Source organism: Puma concolor, chromosome C2 (assembly GCF_028749965.1).
Source record: "Puma concolor isolate L17-30 chromosome C2, mPumCon1.1.hap2, whole genome shotgun sequence".
NCBI lineage: Eukaryota > Metazoa > Chordata > Mammalia > Carnivora > Felidae > Puma > Puma concolor.
Window position 1 is genome coordinate 9,175,018 of NC_141675.1, and position 23,433 is coordinate 9,198,450.

Below are 23,433 nucleotides of genomic sequence, written 5' to 3' on the forward strand. Positions count from 1 at the left end.
CAGTACCTCCATGGACATAATCACAAAAATTCTTAAAATTTTCACTAAATCAAATCCAACATTATATAAAAGAAATAATGGAGCATACTCACGTGCGGTTTAGCTCCAAGCAGCAAGCAATCAATAAGTTTACAATAAAACTTTTTTTTAAAGAACTATATGATCGGGGCGCCTGGGTGGCGCAGTCGGTTAAGCATCCGACTTCAGCCAGGTCACGATCTTGCGGTCCGTGAGTTCGAGCCCCGCGTCAGGCTCTGGGCTGATGGCTCAGAGCCTGGAGCCTGTTTCCGATTCTGTGTCTCCCTCTCTCTCTGCCCCTCCCCCGTTCATGCTCTGTCTCTCTCTCTGTCCCAAAAATAAATAAACATTAAAAAAAAAAAATTAAAAAAAAAAAAAGAACTATATGATCATTTCAATAGACATGGGGGAAAAAATCCATCACAGTGACATCTTGGCATACTAGGAATGAAAGGAAACTTCTCAGCCTGCTAAAGAACTCTACAAAAATGTGTACAGCCCATATCAGAGACGATCCTTTGTCTCTAGGATCTGGAAAGAGTCTAGCATGTCCGCCTTCACCACTCTATACAGCACTGCACTGGAGGTCTGAGCCGGTGCAAAAAGGGAAGGAAAACAAAAGGCATGTAGATGGTAAAAGAAAAAGTAATAGTTTTATTTACAGAGGTTATGATCATCTATGTAGAAAATTTCTAAAGATTCTATTATAAAGCTATTAGAAATAAAAAGTAAATTTGGCTAGGTTGCAGGATACAAGTTTGGTACACAGAAATCAATTGTATTTTTATATGCTAGCAATGAACAATCAGAAACCAAAGTTAAAAGAATGCCACTTACAACAGCATCAATAATATTAAATACTTAAATGGAGAAAGTTGTGTATACACTCTTCCTATGCAATGAAAACTACAAAACAATGCTGACAAGGTATCAAAGAATATCCAAATAAATGGAGATATACCAAGCTAATGGATCAAAAGACACAGTGTTATTCAGATGTCATTTCACCCCCAAATCATGAACAGAGTCCACAAAATCCCCATAAATATTCCAACAGACATTCTGGAAGAGAAATTGACAAGCGTATACTAAAACCTATATGAAAACGCAGAGGACCTACACATGTAAAACAACAGAGCAGAAGACAGAGTCCAGAAATAAACTCACACATAAACGATCAATTAATTTTTGACCAAAGGTGTCAAAGTAATTCAACACAGACAGGATAATTTTTTCAGGGAACAGTGCTGGAACGATTGAATACCCTCAAGAAAGAAAATAAACCCCAACTCTCCCTTCACACCATATACTCAAATATATTTCAGATCTCAGTGTAAGAACTAAAACTATTATGCCTCTAAAAGAAAACACAGGAGCAAATTTTGTGAACTTGGTTTTGGCAAGTATTTCTTAAGTAGGATACAAAAAGTATCTAGTATTAAAAAACATATATTTAGGGGTGCCTGGGTGGCGCAGTCGGTTAAGCGTCCGACTTCAGCCAGGTCACGATCTCGCGGTCCGTGAGTTCGAGCCCCACGTCAGGCTCTGGGCTGATGGCTCAGAGCCTGGAGCCTGTTTCCGATTCTGTGTCTCCCTCTCTCTCTGCCCCTCCCCCATTCATGCTCTGTCTCTCTCTGTCCCAAAAATAAATAAACGTTGAAAAAAAAATTAAAAAAAAAAAACATATATTTGGACTTTATCAAAATTGAAAACTTTCAGACTTCAGAAACCTTAGTATTCAGAACGCTACTACGGAAATAAAAAAACAAACCACACACTGCCATAAAAATATTCAGAATATACATCTGACAAAGTACTGGTAGGGAGACATAAAAAAGAACTCTTACAACTCAATAACAAGAAAACAAACAATAAAAAATGGGCAGGAGATTTATATAGATACCTTCTATATATAAAAGATACATAGACATACACAGATGGCATATGGGCCCAACAATAGTAGTAATTAGGGAAATACAAATGAAGCCACACTGATGTGCTACTATAAATCCATTAGAATGTCTAAAACGAAAAAGATTAATCATACCAAGTGTTAATGAAATTGTGGAATAACTGAAACTCTCATCCACAGTTAATGGGGATCTAAAATAATAGAGCCACGTTCCAAGATAGTTTTGCAGTTTCTTAAAAGGTTAAACATACACTTATTCGACATGCCACCCATTCCATTCCTAGGCATTTAGTGAAAAGTAAAGTAGGTCCACACAAAAGTTTATACACAAAGGTTCACAGCGTTATGCGTAACAGCCCCAAAGTGGAAACAGCCCAAACGACCATCGACAGATGAACAGATAAGTAAACCGTAGTGTATCCACGCAATGGACAGTTCTGGCAATAAAAACAAATGAACTACTGATACAGACAACAGCACCTACTATGAGCTCAAAATACATCCGCTGAGTGGAAGAAGCCAGGAGTCCATAAAAAAAAAAAGTCCATATCTTATTACTCATTTACATAAAATTCCATATGCAAACTATCATGTGAAAACGAATCTACAGTGATTGAAAGCAAATTAATAGTTGCCTGGGGCTATAGAGGGATGGATTACACACAGGAGCAGGAACTTTTAGGGGACAATGGATACGTTCATTACCTTGACTGAACAGACATATGCAAAACCTCACCAAATTACCTATGTTAAATATATACAGCTTATTATATGCCAATACAGACAACAGACAGTATGTGGAGATCCAGTGAATGAATGATGAATGTAATATTTCAAGTCACCATAATGACGAACTACATCAACAAGCACTGTCGGAACAACAACTCAGTGATGGAGAAAGGGGAGTAGGGAAGAGAAAAGCTGGATTTGAACCCATTCCTTACAACAAAGTTATTTCAGAGCAAAGATTTAAAATGTAAATCGTGACACTACAACTGTACAGAATAAAATGCAGACTGACATTATATAAACTTGTTGAGGGAAGTCCTTGCCCAAGCATGCTGTAAAACACTGAAGGCACATATATACTTAAAAGCAAACAGGTCAAAACAACTGAGAATAATACTCAGTGTGAGTGTGGCACAGGTGGTAGTGTGTAAAAAATTTTATATTAACATTTCTGAGGGGCGCCTGGGTGGCTCAGTCAGTTGAGTGCCGACTTCGGCTCAGGTCATGATCTCACAGCTCGTGGGGTCAAGCCCCACGTCGGGTTCTGTGCTGACAGCTTGGAGCCTTGGATCCTGCTTCAGATTCTGTGTCTCCCTCTCTGCTCCTCCCCCCTGCTCACGCTCTATCTCCCTCTGTCTCTCTCTCTCTCTCTCCAACATAGATAAACATTAAAAAAATTTTTTTAACATTTTTGAGAGGAATATTAAAACACAAAAGATACATATACGTTGGCATAACAGTTCAACTTTTAAGAACTTACAAAAACTCACAGATGTGCAAAGCTATTTTGTTCAGTGTTGTTCATGTTAGCAAAAAAGGGAAGGGAAAAATTGTAAGTGTCCGTCAGTGGGGAATGGCTAGATAAATTATGCCACTACAATGAAATATTATATGGCCATGAAATAGAATAAATAGTACCCATGTGCATGCGGACACACACACACAAATACACACACACACACACACTGTGCTGGCATGGACATTATACACTAAGGCAGATACAAAATAAAATATTTAGTTCCGTTTTTTATTAAAAAAAACAAAGAGAGAGAGGCGCCTGGGTGGCTTAATCAGCTAAGCATCCGACTCTTGATTTTGGCTCAGGTCATCACCTCACAGTCGTGGGTTTGAGCCCGTGTGCTGCCAGGCTCCACGTTGACAGTGCAGATTCTCTGTCTCTCTCTCTCTCTCAAAAATATATGTACTCGGGGCGCCTGGGTGGCGCAGTCGGTTAAGCGTCCGACTTCAGCCAGGTCATGATCTCGCGGTCTGTGAGTTCGAGCCCCGCATCAGGCTCTGGGCTGATGGCTCAGAGCCTGGAGCCTGTTTCCGACTCTGTGTCTCCCTCTCTCTCTGCCCCTCCCCCATTCATGCTCTGTCTCTCTCTGTCCCAAAAATAAAAAAATAAACGTTGAAAAAAAAAATAAAAAAAAAATATATGTACTTATTTTTGAGAGAGACAGAGTGCAAGCTGGGGAGGGGCAGAGAGAGAAGGAGACACAGAATGCGAAACAGGCTCCAGACTCTGAGCAGTCAGTACAGAGCTGGACACGGGGCTCGAACCCACAAACCGCAAGATCATGACCTGAGCACAAGTCGGACGCTCAACTGCCTGAGCCACCCAGGCACCCCAAAATAAATAAACTTTTTTAAAGAAAGAGATATAACACATGTGTAGAAATAATACAGAAATATGATTTAAGCTGTGCGGTATGATATTATGAAAGATCTTCACATTCTACGTTAGATACTGCTGTGCTGTTTGGATGCTTTACTAGTAGGTGCTGATTTTGTTACCAGAAAAAAATAAACCTAAAAATCCTATGTAATAATTTGCCCTCACTGGCTTCTCATCACAGTCTTTCTCCAATTTGGTACCTCTAATAAATCCAAAATGCAATTTCACTTGCTAGTGCTATTTAAAAAGCTCTCCTTTTCCCATAAATCTGTAAACTGCTTTAGTCCGTCAGATTTCCTGGCTTAGTTTGAAAATCCTTTGCAGCTCTGGGTAAGCGCATAAATTCTGCTTTTTCTTGCTCATCCAAGAAAACAAACGCCAAGAGCATCAAAAGCAAATGCTAATAGATGTTTGTGGCTTTAATCGAAACTAGTAACTTTCTGCTGACATTTCCACTTTCTTTAAAAGTGGGTATTCTCAACCGTTTTGATCACAAAGAAACTATTGAATCCTACATTACTGGAGAAGTTTATGCAGAAGTAACATTCAGAGGTTAGTTACATCCTGAGAATGGGCAATCACTGATTTTACACTAGGCCCTCCAGGAATTCTTTACATTTACCACAAATTATTCTACTCCGTTCCCATCTACCCAAGGGGCCTAAACACAAGAGTTTTGGAGTCAGGGGACTAGGCAATGCCTGACGACCACAGTAGGCATTTTATTTTTTAACACAAAGCTGAACCCAAAGGTGGCCAATGGCCAATGACTGGGCATCTCCGGACAGTCCAGAGTCAGAAGTAAAATCAAATGGTGTCACCAGCCATGGCCGAACTACCTTTTGCAAGTATACCACCTTGGAGAACACTAGCCCATCTTTCTATTTCATCTTCCCACCCATCACCAAGGGGAGAAAGATCGGCTGGTGACCACAGTCTAGGATGGATGGATCTAAGTGTAACAGCCCTGCCTCACCTCTCTCATGTGTTCATGAATGAATCAACACATACTGAAAGGCAAAAAGCGGGAGGGCAACGTGCTGGGAGCAAACGAGGTTGTACCCAGCAAGGTTTCTTCCCTAAGTGAAACTCACAACGTAACTGAGGATATGAGACTTAGGAAATCACCTACCACGGTACTAACCGACAGAAATAGAATGCAAACCACACGTTTTAAATGCTCTGGAAGCTGCCATAAACAAATAAAAAGAGATACATGAAACTAATAATATTTCACTTAGCCCAATATATCCAAAATAGTATTTTAACATATAATATTAGAAAATTAATCAGCTACTTAACACTTTTTTTTTAATCTGATATTTGACACTTAGAGCACATTTCTAGTCTTCAGGGCTCAGCAGGCCCTATGTGGCTACTAGCTCCCCTGTGAGAAGTGCAGGTCTCTGGGGGAAATGTAATCAACACACAGGCACTGAGATGAGTGAAGGCAGAGACTCCCATAAACACCCAAGATTCACAGACATCCAGACAAGAAAACTGTCTCTTCAGTATAATACTATCTTTTCGCTTCTTTAAAATTTAATCTGGTGGTTTGGTTTCTCTGCTTCTCCCTCATCCCACTGTACCGGACTCCCTTCACTTGTCTGCTGCTCATTTTTACTGAGGTTTCCACTCATTTCTTTACAAGTCTAATTCCACAACCAACCAAGAGTAAAAACCAAAAAATGCAAAAAGCTACACTCCTGGGAAGTACAGATCACTTGTCTACTTCTGTGCTCTTTAACTACACTGTTTCCTTAGAGAGAAGGAAGAAGGAATACTATTTCCTCAAAGTGGGGCCCAGGATCTGGAGCAGAACTAACTAGACATGAGGATGATAATAAAACTCGGGATTCCACTGGCTCTGGAGAAGCCATATGGAACACACTCCCAATGTGTGCCCTACGATTGGCCAAAGATATCCTAAGCTCTATTTTAGCATTTTTTTTCCAGTGGACACAATATGTGGTATTTATCTTAATAAAGTCCATCTTCTTTCAAACCAGTTGGGCTACTTATGCAGACACCAGTGACGCTTCAAGCCAAGTTTGCTGATATAAGTTTATTTTCCTTAGCTTCCACCCATTTATTCTGGCTAACCGGCTATCAGGATACTGATCTGATGAGTGTTCAGTTGGTATATGGACAACTTCTCTTCATTCAATCTAGGGTCGAGAGATTACACCCTTGCCCTAGAGGGCTATTTTGCAAATACAAATTGATGACACAAGCTACCAAGAACAGATCCGTGCATATCCATTTCCTCCCCTTCACACACACACACACACACACACACACAAACACAACCAAGTACGTACTTTTATGACAGTGCATGAGTAGTGTGTAAAGTCATCACGTATACAACAGCTGGTTTTAGAGTTCCATTCTGCAGTCTATAGAAACCCTGAACAGGGACCCATGCAAGTTTGAAGCAACAGATTTATCTCCTACATCCAGTAAGCACTCTTTGTGTAACTTTGAAAGTATCTTCCTAAGTCAAGCATTTCGAAATTTTAATCAAATCTTGTTTTCTACTTTAGAAATTCATGCCCATGTGCACAGCAGAATCGTATTAACAGCATATTGGACACAAGTGTGCAGAGTCCTAACCTCATAAGGCACCTGTCATTTTAACATACCCTGAAAGAACCAATTCACATCAGGCGGGTCGCAAGTAGAAAAGAGCCAAGTAATTTTAAAAGCCTGATGGATGCACAGGACTGAAAACATTTCTTAAAAGTAATGTGGTTGCCAGTCTATACTGCACTGGTGTCTCCATGATTAAATCCTTGCGGCTCCAAGGGTCCATAAAGAGACTCTTTCCTAAAGATACCGTTGACTTGAAAGATTTACTCGAGCTTGCTTCAGCTGCTATCCTCAAGATTGCTAAAACAATATAATTGTCAAACTAGCGTATTGCTAATCCCATTTTTATTGTTAACATTTGCCACTGAAATTGCTCTTTAATTGTTTGTTTTGCAACAGACACATAAAACATCATGACAGCGATATTTTGGCACATATTGGAAAATCTGCTATGAATAAAGATTTTTTCCCCAATAAAATACAGTTTGCCTATATTACTTGGTATCAAAATGATTTACTGAAGTAGGCCAAAACATAAACCACTGAAATAAAGTGAGGTGAGATTAGAGTTACAGCAAAATCCACAGGCTGATTCATTCAAATTCATACTTAAGACACATTTAAAAGCAACTTCTATTCTTTGGAAAAGGGCAAAAGGGGAAAGAAGAACGCCTTCCATCCCGCTCAGCCAGCAAGGCGGCACTCGGATCCAAGCCACTGGGTCCTTCTGATGGTTCACATTCTTAAGAACCCACATTTGTTACACAGATCCAGACTGCCTTAGCATGCTAGGCCCTGAAGGCTGAATAGGAAGCCATTTAGCTTAATCCAACGCAGCCTGCCTGAGTCTCCAGCCCCTACTCAACACAGCTGCCTCCCAAGGCCAAGGAAAAGGCAGGCCCCCCACCCAGGTGGGCCCCGCCAGGGAAGCAGTGACCAGCTGCTGTGACAGCTCCTTTGTTGTAAGCAATCGCTATCTGGCTTTCCCCACCACTTGGCCTGTCCAGAGCTGGGAGACTTGCAGCTGGACCCCAGGATTAAAACCATTCTGCCCTGCTCTCTGCCCTGAATTTGGTGTTGGAACTCCTTAGATCAAACCTCTGAAACCGACCTTTGTGTCTTATGTCTCCTTCCCCACTTTCAAAAGCCTTGCTGATGGAGATTCCAGCCCTCAACCAGTCTCCAAGTTTCCAGTATTATCCCATAACCCTAAGCCTGATTCTCTCCAAGGCCCAACCTCTATCTGAGCAGTCTACCTTCTCAGTGCACGCAGTCCCTGCAGCTAGAGGCTCTAAAAGATCTTTTTTTTTTTTTTAACTAGAGGATACTATCTGATTTTGAAAAGCATAAATTATGTGCAAAGCCAAGCAAATATGAAACAACCACAGTATAAAGCCTGCAGGATCTGGCTCCCACTCCAGACTCCCTGCCTACACTTCTCCATGGTCTCTGGTCCAGGTGTATCCAAGTACTCACCTTCTCCTCATGGCCACATTCAAAGGTTACTACTTCTGTGAGACCCCTCTCCCTGCAATGAACAGAAGATCCTCCCCTGGGATCCAGAGCATTCTCTCGCTCCCCATACAAAGCTCCTGCACTGCTCCCGTCCAATTATGTGCTCGCACATCGCTCTTCCTGCATTATGAATCCAGAGGGCCCAGATGTTTAGCTATCCAGACAGGAGGGAGCACTGTGCCTCCTGAGGAGACAGTTACAACTGAAATGGCTTTTTTTTTTTCCTTCAAAATAATGAAGACTACTTTCAAATGGTTATGTGCTTAACCAATTTTTCTATTTACTATAATTGACAATGTTACATTAGTTTCAGGTGCACAACACGGTGATTTGACGAAGTCTCTACATTACCCTATGCTGTTCACCATACGACACTATTACAATACCACTGACGATATTCTTTACACTATCTGTGCTTTTTATTCCCATGACTTATTCATTCCATAACCGGAAGCCTATACCTCCCACTCTCCTTCACCCATTCTGCCCATCCCCCACACCCCTGGCAACCATCAGTTTGTTCTCTGTATTTATAGGTCTGATTCTGCTTTTTGTTTATTCATTTATGTGGTTTTTTAGATTCCACAAAGCAGTCAAATCATATATTTGTCTTTCTCTGACTTACTTCACTTAGCATAATATTGTCTATGTTCATCCATGTTGTTGCGAATGGCAAGACCTCATACTTTATAGGGTTGAGTAATATTCCTGTGTGTGTGTGTGTGTGTGTGTGTGTCTGTGTGTGTGTGTTTACTCCCCACATCTTCATTACCCATTCATCTATCAATTGACACTTGGGTTGCTTCCATAGTTTGGCTACTGTAAATAATGCTGCAATTAACACGGGTGCATGTATGCTTTCAAAGTGTCTTCTGTTTCCTTGGGGAAATACCAATTAGCAGGGTCATATGGTATTCCTGGATCACATGGTATTCCTACTGTTAATTTTTTGAGGACTCTCTATACTGTCTTCTACAGTGGCTGCCCCAGGTTGCATTCCCACCAACAGTGCATGCAGTTTCCTTTTTCTCCACATCCTTGCCAACAATTGTTATTTCTTTTCATTCTAGCTGTTCTGACAGGTGTGAGGGGACATCTCATGGTGGTTTTGATTTGCATTTCCCTGATGATTAATGATATTGAGCATCTTTTCATGTGTCTATTGGCCATCTGTGTGTCTTCTCTGGAGAAAGGTCTTTAGGTTCTCTGCCTATTTTTTTTATTATTTTTTTAATATGAAATTGATTGTCAAATTGGTTTCCATACAACATCCAGTGCTCATCCCAACAGGTATTTTTTTAATCAGACTGGGGTTTTTTTGGTGTTGAGTTCTGTGAGTTCTTTATACATTTTGAGTGTTAACCCCTTATCAGATAATAATCATTTGCAAGTATCTTCTCCCATTCAGTAGGTTGTCTTTCTGGTTTGTTTATTGTTTCCTTTGCCGTGCAGAAGATTTTTATTCTGGTGTAGCCCCAGTAGTTTATTTTTTCTCTTGTTTTGCTTGCCTGAGAAGACAGTTCTAGAAAAACGTTGCTATGGCTGATGTCAAAGAAATTGTTGCCTCTGTCCTCTTCTAAGAGTTTTGTGGTTTCAGGCCTCACACTTAGGTTTTTAATCTATTTTGAGTTTACTTTTGTGTATGGTCTAAGAAAGAAGTAGACTTTCATACTTTCACACGTAGCTGGCCAGTTTTCCCAGCACCATTTGCTGAAGAGACTAATTTTCCCTATTGTATGTTCTTCCCCCTTTTGTCACAGATTGACCATAAAAGCACGGATTTATTCCTGAGCTCTCTATTCTGTTCCAAAGATCGTTTTTGTGACAGTGCCATACCGTTTTGATTACTACAGCTTTGCACTGTATCTTCACCAGCGTGGCCCATACTTAAAGCTCTTTGTTCTATCTGTGTACGATCTGTACATGGCTATTTGACACAGATAGGACATCAAATTCACAACGCTGCTCCCTTCATCTTCACTCCCCTCTAGGCCTACAGGAAAGACACAGAAGCTGCCTGCAATTCCTGCCCATAAGACAAACATTTGCTTTCTTAATGAGAAACATCTAGGAGAGGACGCATGGCTGGTAAGAACACACTGTATGAGGAACTCGAGAAAAGAAGGAAGTTACAAAGCCTGTATCAGATTGTAAGGACATCAAACAGAAGATGGAAAACAGTTATGAGCTGAGAGTAGAGAAAAAAGTCATCAAGAGGTCACTGTGGGCCACCAGCCTTTTCTACTGTATTGGGGGTGGCACTAGCCTTTTCCATCGTAATGGGGGTGGGGGGCTAGAAGACACAAGGAGTATCCAACACACAGGACCCTGCACCATCTTCCACGGTGTCTCTTCTGATCAAACTGTTGCCGAGAAGCTGCTACACGTATGCAGGACACCACACTGGCCGGGGGGCTTAGACCCAAACTTAACGCAAGAATATACTGTGTTCCTGTGAAACCAGGAATCCCTCAGTTCTAAGATGCACCCATCATTTTTATCAAGCACTAAGAAAGAAAAATGTTGCCAATTAAACTATGACATGGTTTCTCATTACTTAGAAAGTTCCTTTTATTTTTATTCAAAGAGCCCTTTTAGACATATTCGGACATATATTTTTATAATGCATCACTCTTGGGCACTTAGAAAAAGAAAAAGAAAAATGAGATGAATTAGTTAAGGCAATGACAACCAGGTCTCCTGGCTGAAAGCAATCGCAAAATGCCACTGATTTGGAAAGTACATCCCAGTTTCAGAAATGTTAAATCTGTTAAATGCTAAAATCTGTTATTAAAAAAATGCATCATAGAATCACTAAAATGCTATGTCATGTCTTGCTCGGTGATAAAAGTTTAGAAAGGACAAGACAACTGTTCACAGGATAACTGCTATGAGGACATCTCACAGATTAAAAAATGTAATTATATAGAGGGAAAAACCTGAGATCATGCAACTCAAGAAAGACAAAAAAAAGAAAAGGGATTTAATAAGGTTCTTCACAGACATCAAAGTCCTGTCCCCAAAAGCAGTGGTTCCCAAATGCTGGGGTTTTTTTTTTGTTTTGTTTTTTTTTCTTTTTAACAACAGGACCTCTTTTTAAAATATGATCCTCCAAGAAACCTGAGTATGGAGCTATTCCGGTTAGGGGAAAGTATCATCCCAGACATGCCTGGGAGATCAGGGCTCAGGGCTCAGGACTCAGGACTGGCTGAGATCCTCACCTGGAGAGTGGAGGTCACCTCTACCCACTCTCTACGACATGACAAAGGTCTAAACCATGGCATTAATCAATTAAACATCTACCATGGTAAGATATGAAGCCTTGCTAGGTGCTCATTATACAAAGATTAATCAAGCACAGAGGAACTTTGGTAACCTTCCAGAAGGAAATTCCTATGTGTGGATTTTAGACCTTGAGGGGACTGGATAGGATGAGAACTTTTCATCAGTCACAAAAGGAGCTGCACTGACCTAAACAGGTCAGGAACACTCCTACCACAGCAAGGGGATGAGACACATCCCCACTTAAGGCCCACGGTAGCTCTAGAGCGCTCTCCATAGGTCTTCGACACCAGTCTCTTCAAACACAAGCCCGATACGGCTGGGTTTGGACAGCTTTGGCTCTTGCCCATACCCAACCCAACTCAAACCGGGCAGCTGACTGCACCCACCGCCCTCCAAAACAAATCCGATGCCGCAACAAATCAGCAAGTCACTTATGTACCCTGCTGAAGGTGGAGACACACACCGGCCACGTGGCGAAGCTTAACGTCCCCATTAGACGGCTCTCCGTCTCCATGTTTCTTCGTCCCATTTTTCTCCATTTTTTTCTCCTGACACTGCTTATAAAATCTCCTTACTATTCAAAGCGATTCACTCCAGCCTCTCACTTTGCACATCCCCCTCACACGGCGGCTCTGCGTCATCTCATCGTCACCTGAGCGCGCTTCGGAAATACCACCCACTCTCGCCCCTTGTCCCCATCCAATCACATGCCTCAGCAAACCCAACCCACTCTCCTGAAAGGAAAAGGTTCATCTGCAGCTAAGTAATGTTTTCACCATTTAGCCATTATCAACACACAAACAACCTATAGGCTAACAGTTTTGCATTAAAGAAAGCTAATTTCCATGGGTACAGTTAGCAGACTATCACGGCTACTGCTCCATTAAAGACCAAGGGAGGTTAGGCCAGTCTGGCTGGGGACGTGTCTCCTCCTTTGTCCCTTCTGCTGTCAGTCAGCTTTGTAAGGCAAGTTTTTGGTAAAGGGGGATAACCCACTAGGTACAAGAGAACAGAGCGCTAAGGGCACTGTGTTGATGTACGGATTTCCAGCCTACTTCTCAAACCTGCCTTTAGTAATAAATAGGGATTTATCAGAAATGGGAAGTCAACTCTGCAATCCCATTTTATTCTCTACACATAGGAACCATAGGTGAAATGTTTTCTTTAACAGATGGTTTTCAGTTGAGTAGCATTCTGTGAAGAGAAAAAAAGGTGTTTGGAGCTGTTCTACATCCTGAAGAACATAACTTTCTAGCCATAGGCCCAAAACTGCTGATCTGACTCATGACTACAACGTCAGAGGGATTCACAGCGAGCATCAGAAAATTCATACTGAAGCGTAGTGGTCATCCCTCTGCCCTTCCTCCGCAAACCAACCTCAGATGAAGGACTTGTGACACGAGTGCAGGTGGTTAAACAGTGTCCCTATACAATTTCAGAGCTGGACAGGAGCTCAGGCAAGGAAACTGAGGCCCGATAAGGCGAAGTGAGACAATGAAGGGCACAGAATCCTTCTGGACAGAGTCAGGGTTAGAACCCAACCACACAACGTGGTCGAAACCTTAACATTCTTAAAATTTCACTTGAATTTCAGGTACACGTTTCCCTTCTTACCAGAATTACTTCAAAAATGAGTGGGATCAGTTTGCTCTCTTCCACAAGTCTGTTAAAAAAAAATAAAAATAAAAAGATACGCACACATTAGATAACTCGTATTTAAACTGCTGCCCTGATAAAGATTACCACAGCCCCCGCTTTCACTGCTTAAGTTCTGTGCCCGAAAAACAGATGATTATATTCATTTTTAATACACTGAACTACCCCTATTAAATACAAGAAATATGGGGCTTCTTTGCAAGTGACTATTAGCTTAGCCTTACTGGTCTGTAGCAAGTAAAATCTCAAATAGATTGACATTTATAAATGTAAGAATTAATTAAAATTCACAACTCTCATTAAGGCTATGAAAATAGGCAATGCTAGCCGAAATAATGTAACCAGCCCTCACCGCACAGTTAAATTACAAGTGTGCCACACTGTAATCTTTCATATATGCCTCATTAGCTATCTTCTCAGCACTAATGAATTAATGTATAATGATTTTTAATCTTTTACTTAAAAAATAAAAAGTAGACCCTAATCAAGACTTTGGGACCTTTCCCTCATCAAAACTAGTTAATTATTATCTATTGTAACAAAAGATTTTTTTCATGCGATTTAAGAGAAAATAGCCTCAATTCAAAAGTAACAGTTCTTATTAAAACAACACTTCAGTCTCTAAATATTCCTTTGGTCTATGGCAGTAAACGCTTCTCTGTAAAGGGTCAGATGGCAAAGATTGTAGGCTTTGGTCGGCCACACAGTCTCTACAGCAACCACTTAACTCGGTCACTATAATGTACGAGTCATCATAAATAATACATAAATGAATAGGCATGGTTGTGTTCCAATAAAATTTTATTTACAAAAACAGGTATGTGCCATATTTGGCCCATAAGCTATAATCTGTTGATCCCTCCTCATTCAGTTTTAAAAATAAATCAGATGCCTTCATTTTATTAGCATTTACTTTGGATGATAAACCACAGCATTGAAGACGAGCATGCTGCCTTCATTGTGGGCATGTGCAGTTTGTCTGTTTCACAGAAATTGCCCGGTAGATAGGAAGGGAATTTATCATCTGGCCTCCCTCGAGCTTGTTTGTCTATGATAACACACTGATAAAACTGAAGCCTATGAGACACGCCAAAAAAAAAGTGTCGGGGTGTTTATAAATATGTGTTATGAGAAAGTGAGATACAGAAAGAAGTCCCAAAGACTGGAGCGCTTAGAAAGCCCCCAGTGTCTAGCAGAAGTAAATGCGATTACTTTTGCAGTTCCAATATACTAGGGGATAAGATTTTGACTACAGATATCAAACTCATGTACAGTCTCTCACTTTCCTGGGCAACTGAAGGCTCAGATGTGAGGCCAAAGCTCCCCACCTAATGCCTGGGCAGGACGGGAAATGCACGGACTCGAGACCACACACAGCCTCAGGCCGGCACATTCCCAGTCTACTTCCTCAGCTCCTGAGATGGTGACCATCCCTCTTCCTAAACTGTGCTTTAAAAATGTTTATGATCTTTAAAAAATAATAATAATAATAATAATAATAAAATAAAATAAAAAATAAAAAAATTTAAAAAATTAAAAAAATTTAAAAATTTAAAAATTTTTAAAAAGGGGGGGGGCGCCTGGGCGGTTCAGTCGGTTAAGCGTCGGACTTCGGCTCAGGTCATGATCTCATGGTTCGTGGGTTCAAGCCCCACGTCGGGCTCTGAGCTAATGGCTCAGAGCCTGGAGCCTGCTTCAGATTCTGTGTCTCCCTCTCTCTCTGTCCCTCCCCTGCTCATGCTCTGTCTCTCTCAAAAATAAATAAACATTAAAAATTTTTTTTCTAAATGTTTACGATCTATACTCTTATTAGGCCCAGGCTGAAACCGCTAAGCATATTTCTCGGAGCTGCCCTGGCACCCAAACCCACAAAGTCCCGGGGACACGGGCCCCACTTCTTCTCCAATGGAACCTATAGGTGACAGCTGCTGCTTCTACCCTCTCCCCCAACATTCAGATCCAGGAACATCTGCTCACAGTACCAGCAGCCTCCTGGCGGTATTTTTTTTTTTTTAATGTTTATTTATTTTTGAGGGGGAGGAGGGGCAGAGAGAGAGGAAGACACAGAATCCAAAGCTGACTGCAGCACAGAGCCTGATATGGGGCTCGAACCCACAACCATGAGATCATGATGACCTGGGCTGAAGTCAGACACGCTTAACCGACTGAGCCACCCAGGTGCCCCTCCTGACAGTATTTTTAAATATATGCCACTACTAGGATGTGCCTACAGAAACTACCATAACCCATTCTTATGGATTACAACTGGTCCTTCTCTGGGCTTTTGCACGATGAGCAGGCTGGCCGGGACTACTACTCCAGCCCCCTTCAACTCACTATCGGTTCTAGCACGCCAGGCCTCACATTTTTCTGAATACCACCAACCATAACAATTGTTCTCGGATTGGACTGACATAATTCAGAGCCACGTCTGGTAAATAAAAAGGGAGCTCAAGCTAAATAAAAGCACTTTTAGTTTTTAAAAAACACAGCATTTCTATGACATTTTCCATGACTCATGAACTAAACCGCAAGTGTAAATTCCCAAAAACAACTTAGCCAGTCCGGGGCAAGGAGGGCTGCAAATGTTTGCGAAGATCTAAGGCAGTGTTTTTTCCAGACTGTGGGCAGTGGTCAGTAAGTGGGCAATAAGAGGAGTTCACTGGCTATTGACTAGCATTTTCTTGATCAAACATAATAACATAGAGACTACCCAAAGCTGTCACATAGGGTGTCGTTCGATGACATTTTTGTTTCGGTTACAGGTCTACAGGCGTGTATACTGGATGGTGATGCAAAATGCATTTCTCTTATGTGGGTCGTAGGTAAGCATCTGAGATCCACAGATTTTAGACAACTTTGGAGACAATATTCACTTGCCTTCAATATGCTCTTACACTTTGATTTTTAAAAATCTGTCTCTTCATTTTAACCACCTCCTCTCATACCACCATAGGCCCAATTAGTGGCTTGGGTCTCAAATGATCAAACCCTCGGTATGCTCCAAGTAACGAAGCAAACTACTCAGAGCTTTCTTCCTTTAATCTGTACTCTGGAGAGCAGCCCCAGCGCTCAGGCCTCTGTAGACCAGGGAGGATGAGGCTTACCCTCCCAAGAAAGCTGATGTGGCTGAATCCCCGGGAATTATTCAGGCAGCAAATCTTAAGTCATCATAATAGACTTCTGCAAAAGTCTCTCTCAGTTGGGGGATCTGTTCAGTGGTCAGTCACCATGATTTTAAATCACGAGTAACGGGGCACCTGTAGGGAGGGTCTCAGTCGGTGAAGCGTCCGACTTCGGCTCAGGTCATGATCTCATGGTTCCCGAGTTCGGGCCCCTCATGGGGCTCTGTGCTGACAGTTCAGAGCTGGAGGCTGCTTTGGATACTGTGTCTCCCTCTCTCTCTGTCCCTCCCCCACTTGCATCTGTGTCTTTCTCTCTCTCAAAACTAAACATTAAAAAAAAAATTTTTTTAACATTTTAAATCACCAGTATCATTTTACTGCGTGAGCCTGTTGTATCCCTACATTCTAAAATAATAAAATTTCTATGGTCTATGGACAACCTGAAGGACAGGAAATAAAAAGTTTTATCTGGATTTTTTTTTAAAACCAAAAGCAAACAAAAAGAGATCTTTTTGAAATTATCCCTAATCTTCAAAGGACTATGAAGATATTAACTACATCACAGCATACTTTTCTTTCTTTATGTTAGCCCTCTTAAGAACACTGATTTTAAATAATTCCAGATGAAAACTGAAATAAACTGCCCTCCCCAAAAGTAGTTCACTGGACCACTGGAAACAGTTTTTTGGGTTTTTTGGGTTTTTTTTGTTTTTTTTTTGTTTTTTTTTTTTTTGGCAGGGACAGGCCTTCTTTGTTTTGTTTCTTCCCCTTAACAGTACAATTTAATAATAGGTGGTATGTGCTTAAAGAGTTTTCCTTACAAAATTTTGACTCAGTAGATTCACCGGGATTTTGTATATCTGTTTACATTATTAACCAAGAGGGTGCTGTTTGAATCAGCAAATTTTGAATACACTTATGAAAACCTTTAGGATACATTGTTTGACATTCTAACTCCCTCCTGTACCTAAAGTAAGTGTTGGTTGCCCTTGGTATTGGGAAACTTCTTAAAAGTTTTATTTACTGATGCTTGACAGTTCAGGCTAAATATAAAATAAATTAGCAATGGTTAGATATAAATGACTAGATGCAATTTAGGTAGGAAAAGTAGAAATAGGGAGATGCCTCTGCTTCTGTTCAGAGAGCTACAGAAGTGAGTTGGGCTGAACTTCATCTTTTTTTAAAAATATAATTCATAGTTGGGGCGCCTGGGTGGCGCAGTCGGTTAAGCGTCCGACTTCAGCCAGGTCACGATCTCGCGGTCCGTGAGTTCGAGCCCCGCGTCGGGCTCTGGGCTGATGGCTCAGAGCCTGGAGCCTGTTTCCGATTCTGTGTCTCCCTCTCTCTCTGCCCCTCGCCCGTTCATGCTCTGCCTCTCTCTGTCCCAAAAATAGATAAACGTTGGGAAAAAAAAAAATTTAAAAATAAATAAATAAATAAATAAATAAATAAATATATATAATTCATAGTCAAATTGGCTAACATACAGTATATAAAGTGTGCTCTTGGTTTTGGGGGTAGATTCCCGTGGTTCATCGCTTCCATACAACACCCAGTGCTCATCCCAGCAAGTGCCCTCCTCAACGCCTACCACCCACCCTCCCCCACTCCCCTAGCCCCCATCCACCCTCAGATTGTTCTCTGTATTTAAGAGTCTCTTACGGTTTGCCTCCCTCCCTCTCTGTTTGTAACTATTTTTCCCCTTCCCTTCTCCATGGTCTTCTGCTAAGTTTCTCAATATCCGCTTATGAGTGAAAACATATGTCTGTCCTTCTCTGACTTATTTCACTCAGCATAGTACCTTCCAGTTCCGTCCACGTTGCCACAAAACCTTTGTTAACATTTTTCAACTTTCCTTTAAAACGTAGAGACTATGTAGGGACGAACCAGGAACAAGAATTAAAAGTACCTGAAGTCCCCCGACCTACCCCACCATACTTCTACGTATTCAGAGAAAAGAGGAGCCAGAAGGAGGGGGAGGAAAGGATCTCTGTCTGTTCTGGCTCATGTTGCAAAACAAAGCAAGCAGCCCCGACAGTGATTCGATGGGTCTGGGAGACACCAGGGTCGGTCTGTGGACCTGCACTGTCAGGTTCGCTCTCTGGCTTGCAGTTTTTACCTACCCACATGGGTAGAGACAATACACACGAAGCAAGGACCAGAAGTCAAGACTCTCCATCTCCATGGTTGGCCCTATCCATGGGGAACACTATCCATACCCCCCCCCCCGCCCCCGGAGGGTTTCGCCATCTACTGTCCCTGCATTTTAACAATCCATGTTGTGATACAGACCTTACTTAGTGCTAGAGATTTTTTTTCCCTGAAAACTATCTCAGTACTCAATTATGACTAACACCATTGAGCATGTGCCATGGGCTAATCTTATACACTCAAAATCTGTGCCTTCAAACTCAGAGTCAAATGGCTTAGAGACACAAAGAGAATTAACTTCTATCATGGATGTATACACAGGTGACAAGAGAATGGACCTGGGGAAAACCCAGCGAGCCCAGACTGGTGAAAAGAGGTGTTTATGAGCCTTGAAAGAACTGGCCAATTCAACTGAAGCGTACCTACATGGAAAGGGGGAGCAGGAGGAACGGGGCAGTCTGAGTAGTGAAAGGACAATGTGCAAGATGGAGCAGAATGATGCAGCCTTGAATGTCATGCCAAGAACTCTGGGTTTTATCTGGGTTTTATCTGTAACCAGAAGACTGGTTACAGGAAGTTTATGAAGGATTTTAAGCAGGAGAATGACACAGTAAGATCTGCTGTTCAAAGTCCAATCTGACAGTAACGGGGAAAAATGACTGGGGGGAAGGAGTGCAGTCTAGAACATTCCTACTCAAAGAATGGTCTGCAGACCAGAGCCGGCCTACAGACCATCACAGGTCTGGGACAAGACAACTAGTGAAATTTGAAAGACTGAGTTTCTGTGTGTTGGGATAAGAACTTTGCAGCAGTATAAAAAGTGACCCCACCAAAATATGATGAAAACCAGGATATTTGCATAGCCTCAAAATCGTTCCCCACAAAGACATTTACGTTGGAGAAACCTGGCAGGCACCACCTTAACCAAGGGAGCACATTTCACGTCACTAGAAATGAGACAATGACATCACGTATGCCCTGATACCGTGCACTGAGGAGGACACACCATCGCTTCTTGGGTACTTTCACCAAGACTACAAACCTCAATCTAATCATGAAAAGCACCACGCTCAAATTGAGTGGCATCCTACAAAGTTAGTAGCCAGTGCACTTCAAAAGTGTTAAAGCCATAAAAGACCAGAGTGAGGAGCTGTCCCCAACTGGGGGGACTCCTACCAGACAGGAGAAGCCTAAATGCAATGTGGGACCCTACGTGACACCCGGAACTAGAAAATGGACATTAGTGAGAAAACTGGCAACACTGGAATAAGATATGCAGATAGTTAATACTATTATATTAATGTTAATTTCCTGGTTTTGATAACTGCTACAGTTCCATAAGATGCCAACATCAGTGGAAACTGGGTGAAAGGCATAAGGAAATTCTTTGTACTACTTTTATAACTTTTCCGTGAGGCTAAAAGTATTTCAATATTAAAAGTTTTTTTGTGTTTGTTTTGTTTAGTTTTTGTTTTATGGCTCCCAAATGCTCTGACTCTCCTCTCTTGAGAAGTGGGATCTGTGTCCTCTCCCCCTGAATCTGGGCAGGTTTGGAACTGCTTTGACCGACAGTATAGCATGGAAGTGACACCGTATGACTTCTGCTTATATTCTGCGTGCCTTTGTTAGATTTCACTTTCATCATATTTTCTGAAAATATTTATTCTGGTTATCTGTTGCCGCATAAGAAACGATCCCGAACTTAGCGTCATAAAGCAATAATTACTTTATGATGCTAGAGAATCGACGGGTCGTGGATCTGGACAGGGCACACTGAGATGACCTATCCTTGTTCCCTGCTGTCAGCTGGGAAGACACAAAGGCTCGGGTGACGAGAACAGCTGGGGGGGCCGTAGGCATCTCGAAGCCTTCTTCGCTCACACGCCCCATGAAGTGACTCAAGGAAGGCTCGGCTAATTCTGCCCACTGGATCACCTACTGCTCTCCTCTGCAAGTGGCTTGGCCTCTCACAGCATGGCAGCCGGGTGCCAAGAGGGAGCACTGCTAAACAACCGTGTGGAAGCTGTCTGGTCTTTTCTCCCTGGTATCACTTGCACTGCATTCTCAATGGTTACAAGCCTGTCATTAAGCTCAGCCCAGCCTCGAGTGGAGGAGAAACACAGACAACTCCCAACGGGAGAGTGAAGGAAGAGCATGTGGGATGGGAGAGACTTCTGTAGCCATCTTTGTAAGACTCAATCCGCCACTGCACTGGCCTATAACACACTGAAATTTTAAAAACTGTTTCTTCACCACAGACAGCGTGAGTAACATTAGTTTAGAACCAGAGAGAACAGTTGATAGGCTACTACAGCAATCCAAAGGATCATAACAGGAGCCTCGGGAGCCTCGTATTTGCTTTCTATTGCTGAATAACAAATTAGCACAAACTTAGTGGCTTAAAGCAACACCCATTTATTAATTCAAAGTCCCGTAGTCAGAAGCCTAGCTCAGCATGGCTGGGTTATCTGCTCAGAGCACAGGGATCTGGAACTGACTTCTCCTTTGGAGGCCGGGGGTCGAGGGGATATGTTTTCAACTACAGTCTTGTGGACAGAATTCAGTTCCTGGTAGGCCTGAAGTCCCTCTTTCCACGCTGGCTACCAGACACAGGTCCCTCTCATATCCTACAGGCCACAGGTCCCTTGGCACATGGACTCCCCCAACTGTAAAACCAGCAAAAGAGGACTCTCCTCCATGTCAAATACTTCTCGAGCTTCAAATCTCTTCGACTTCCTAGTCTCTGACCTCCAGGCTGGATTTAAACGACTCCTGCAATTAGTAGAGCCTAGCTGGATGATCTCCAGACTTTAAGGCCAACTAGTTTTGGCCCTTAATTACATCTGCAATATTCCATCACAGCGGCACTGAATTACTGTTTAGCTGAGTAACTGGGAGAAGGTGTGTATATACCTTCTGGGAATCTTGAAGGCCATCTGAAAATTCTGACCACTCCAATTTCACCTCATCCTTGCCTCCTTTTTAATTTATTTTTTTTTCAACGTTTATTTTTATTTTGGGGACAGAGACAGACAGAGCATGAACAGGCGAGGGGCAGAGAGAGAGGGAGACACAGAATCGGAAACAGGCTCCAGGCTCCGAGCCATCAGCCCAGAGCCCGATGCGGGGCTCGAACTCACGGACCGCAAGATTGTGACCTGGCTGAAGTCGGACGCTTAACCGACTGCGCCACCCAGGCGCCCCCCTTGCCTCCTTTTTAAAAGCATAATTCAGGAGTGCCTGGGTGGCTCAGTTGGTTAAGCACCTGACTCTTGATTTCAGCTCAGGTCACGATCTCACAGTTTGTGAGATCAAGCCCCACATCAGGCTCTGCACAGACAGCGTGGAGCCTGCTTGGGATTCTCTCTTTCCCTCTTTCTCTGCCCCTCCTCCACTCATGTTCGTTCTCTCTCTCAGAGTAAACACATTTTTTTTTTAATTTTTTTTTTTACTGTTTTTATTTTTGAGACAGAGAGAGACAGAGCATGAACGGGGGAGGGGCAGAGAGAGAGGGAGACACAGAATCGGAAGCAGGCTCCAGGCTCTGAGCCATCAGCCCAGAGCCCGATGCGGGGCTTGAACTCACGGACCACGAGGTCGTGACCTGAGCTGAAGTCGGATGCTTAACCGACTGAGACACCCAGGTGCCTCTTAAACACATATTTTTAGAAAATGAATAAAAAATAAAAGAATAATTCGTATTTAGTTCCTTGAATAAGCTGCTTCTGGTCAACTTATATAGAAACCCCAAATAGATGCTGAACATTTTAAAACTTCAACAATGCTGGTTAAGAGTTTTAGAGTTACTTTTTGTTTATAACTGAGCACTAGACAACAAACAAAGCTTTTCCATTTCTTATGACATACGTAATTTGCCAGTCTAGTGTACCAACAACAGCCATTTTAAATTCAAAAAAAAAAAAAAAAATCTCTAACATCACGCTGAATTTCAAATTATTCGCCCAGTGAATCAGCTCCAAAAAGAAATGGTTTTTGGTTTTTTTTTTTCAACGTTTATTTATTTTTGGGACAGAGAGAGACAGAGCATGAATGGGGGAGGGGCAGAGAGAGAGGGAGACACAGAATCGGAAACAGGCTCCAGGCTCTGAGCCATCAGCCCAGAGCCCGACGCGGGGCTCGAACTCACGGACCGCGAGATCGTGACCTGGCTGAAGTCGGACGCTTAGCCGACTGCGCCACCTAGGCGCCCCAGAAATGGTTTTATAATGTGTAGCTTTGGTCTGATATTAAGTCTAGCCTGAGAGCAAGCTATTTCTAATGTTTCTCCTTGAAATGTTTGCCCTTGTCTGCAATGCTCACTAATCCTCTTGCACAGAATTGCAGAATACCAATTATTTATTTACCAATAAAGGCACACATCTGAGGAGATGTTTTGCACAAGAAAAGGGCAGGGCTGAAATTTCAGCAGCTGTAGCACAGGACGTGTTTAGATCTGGTCATTTTATAAAGATCTACAGAGTCCTTCATATGGGTAAGCATTGTATCTTTTCCTTGAAGAAGTTTATACCCCAGTATAAAATATATATACATGACATAAAGCTGACTATTTCATTGGCTGAGAAAGTCTTAGAATTGTCAGACTACAAGGCTATTCCAGAACATACCTCCCACGTACAGAATCTCCCATTGCCTCAAAGAGCATGAAAATGATAGGAGTTTTAGCAAGAAACTATGGTTAAGCAAAAAGCAAGTGTTTTCCAATAGAAAGGAGATTCATACAGAAATCTAAAAAGTGTATATTACATTAGCGACTT

At 42.1% G+C, this 23,433-nt stretch overlaps 1 protein-coding gene across 7 annotated transcripts in view; it reads right to left on the bottom strand.

Annotated features, from left to right (window-relative positions):
* Positions 1-23,433, bottom strand: part of ULK4 (unc-51 like kinase 4) — a 583,293-nt gene that overhangs the window by 294,617 nt on the left and 265,243 nt on the right. For all 7 annotated transcript variants that reach the window (XM_086720525.1, XM_086720521.1, XM_086720524.1 and 4 more), the window contains one exon: positions 13,341-13,389. In XM_086720525.1, coding sequence (XP_086576651.1) covers positions 13,341-13,389 — 49 coding nt within the window. The remainder of the gene's footprint in view (positions 1-13,340; positions 13,390-23,433) is intronic.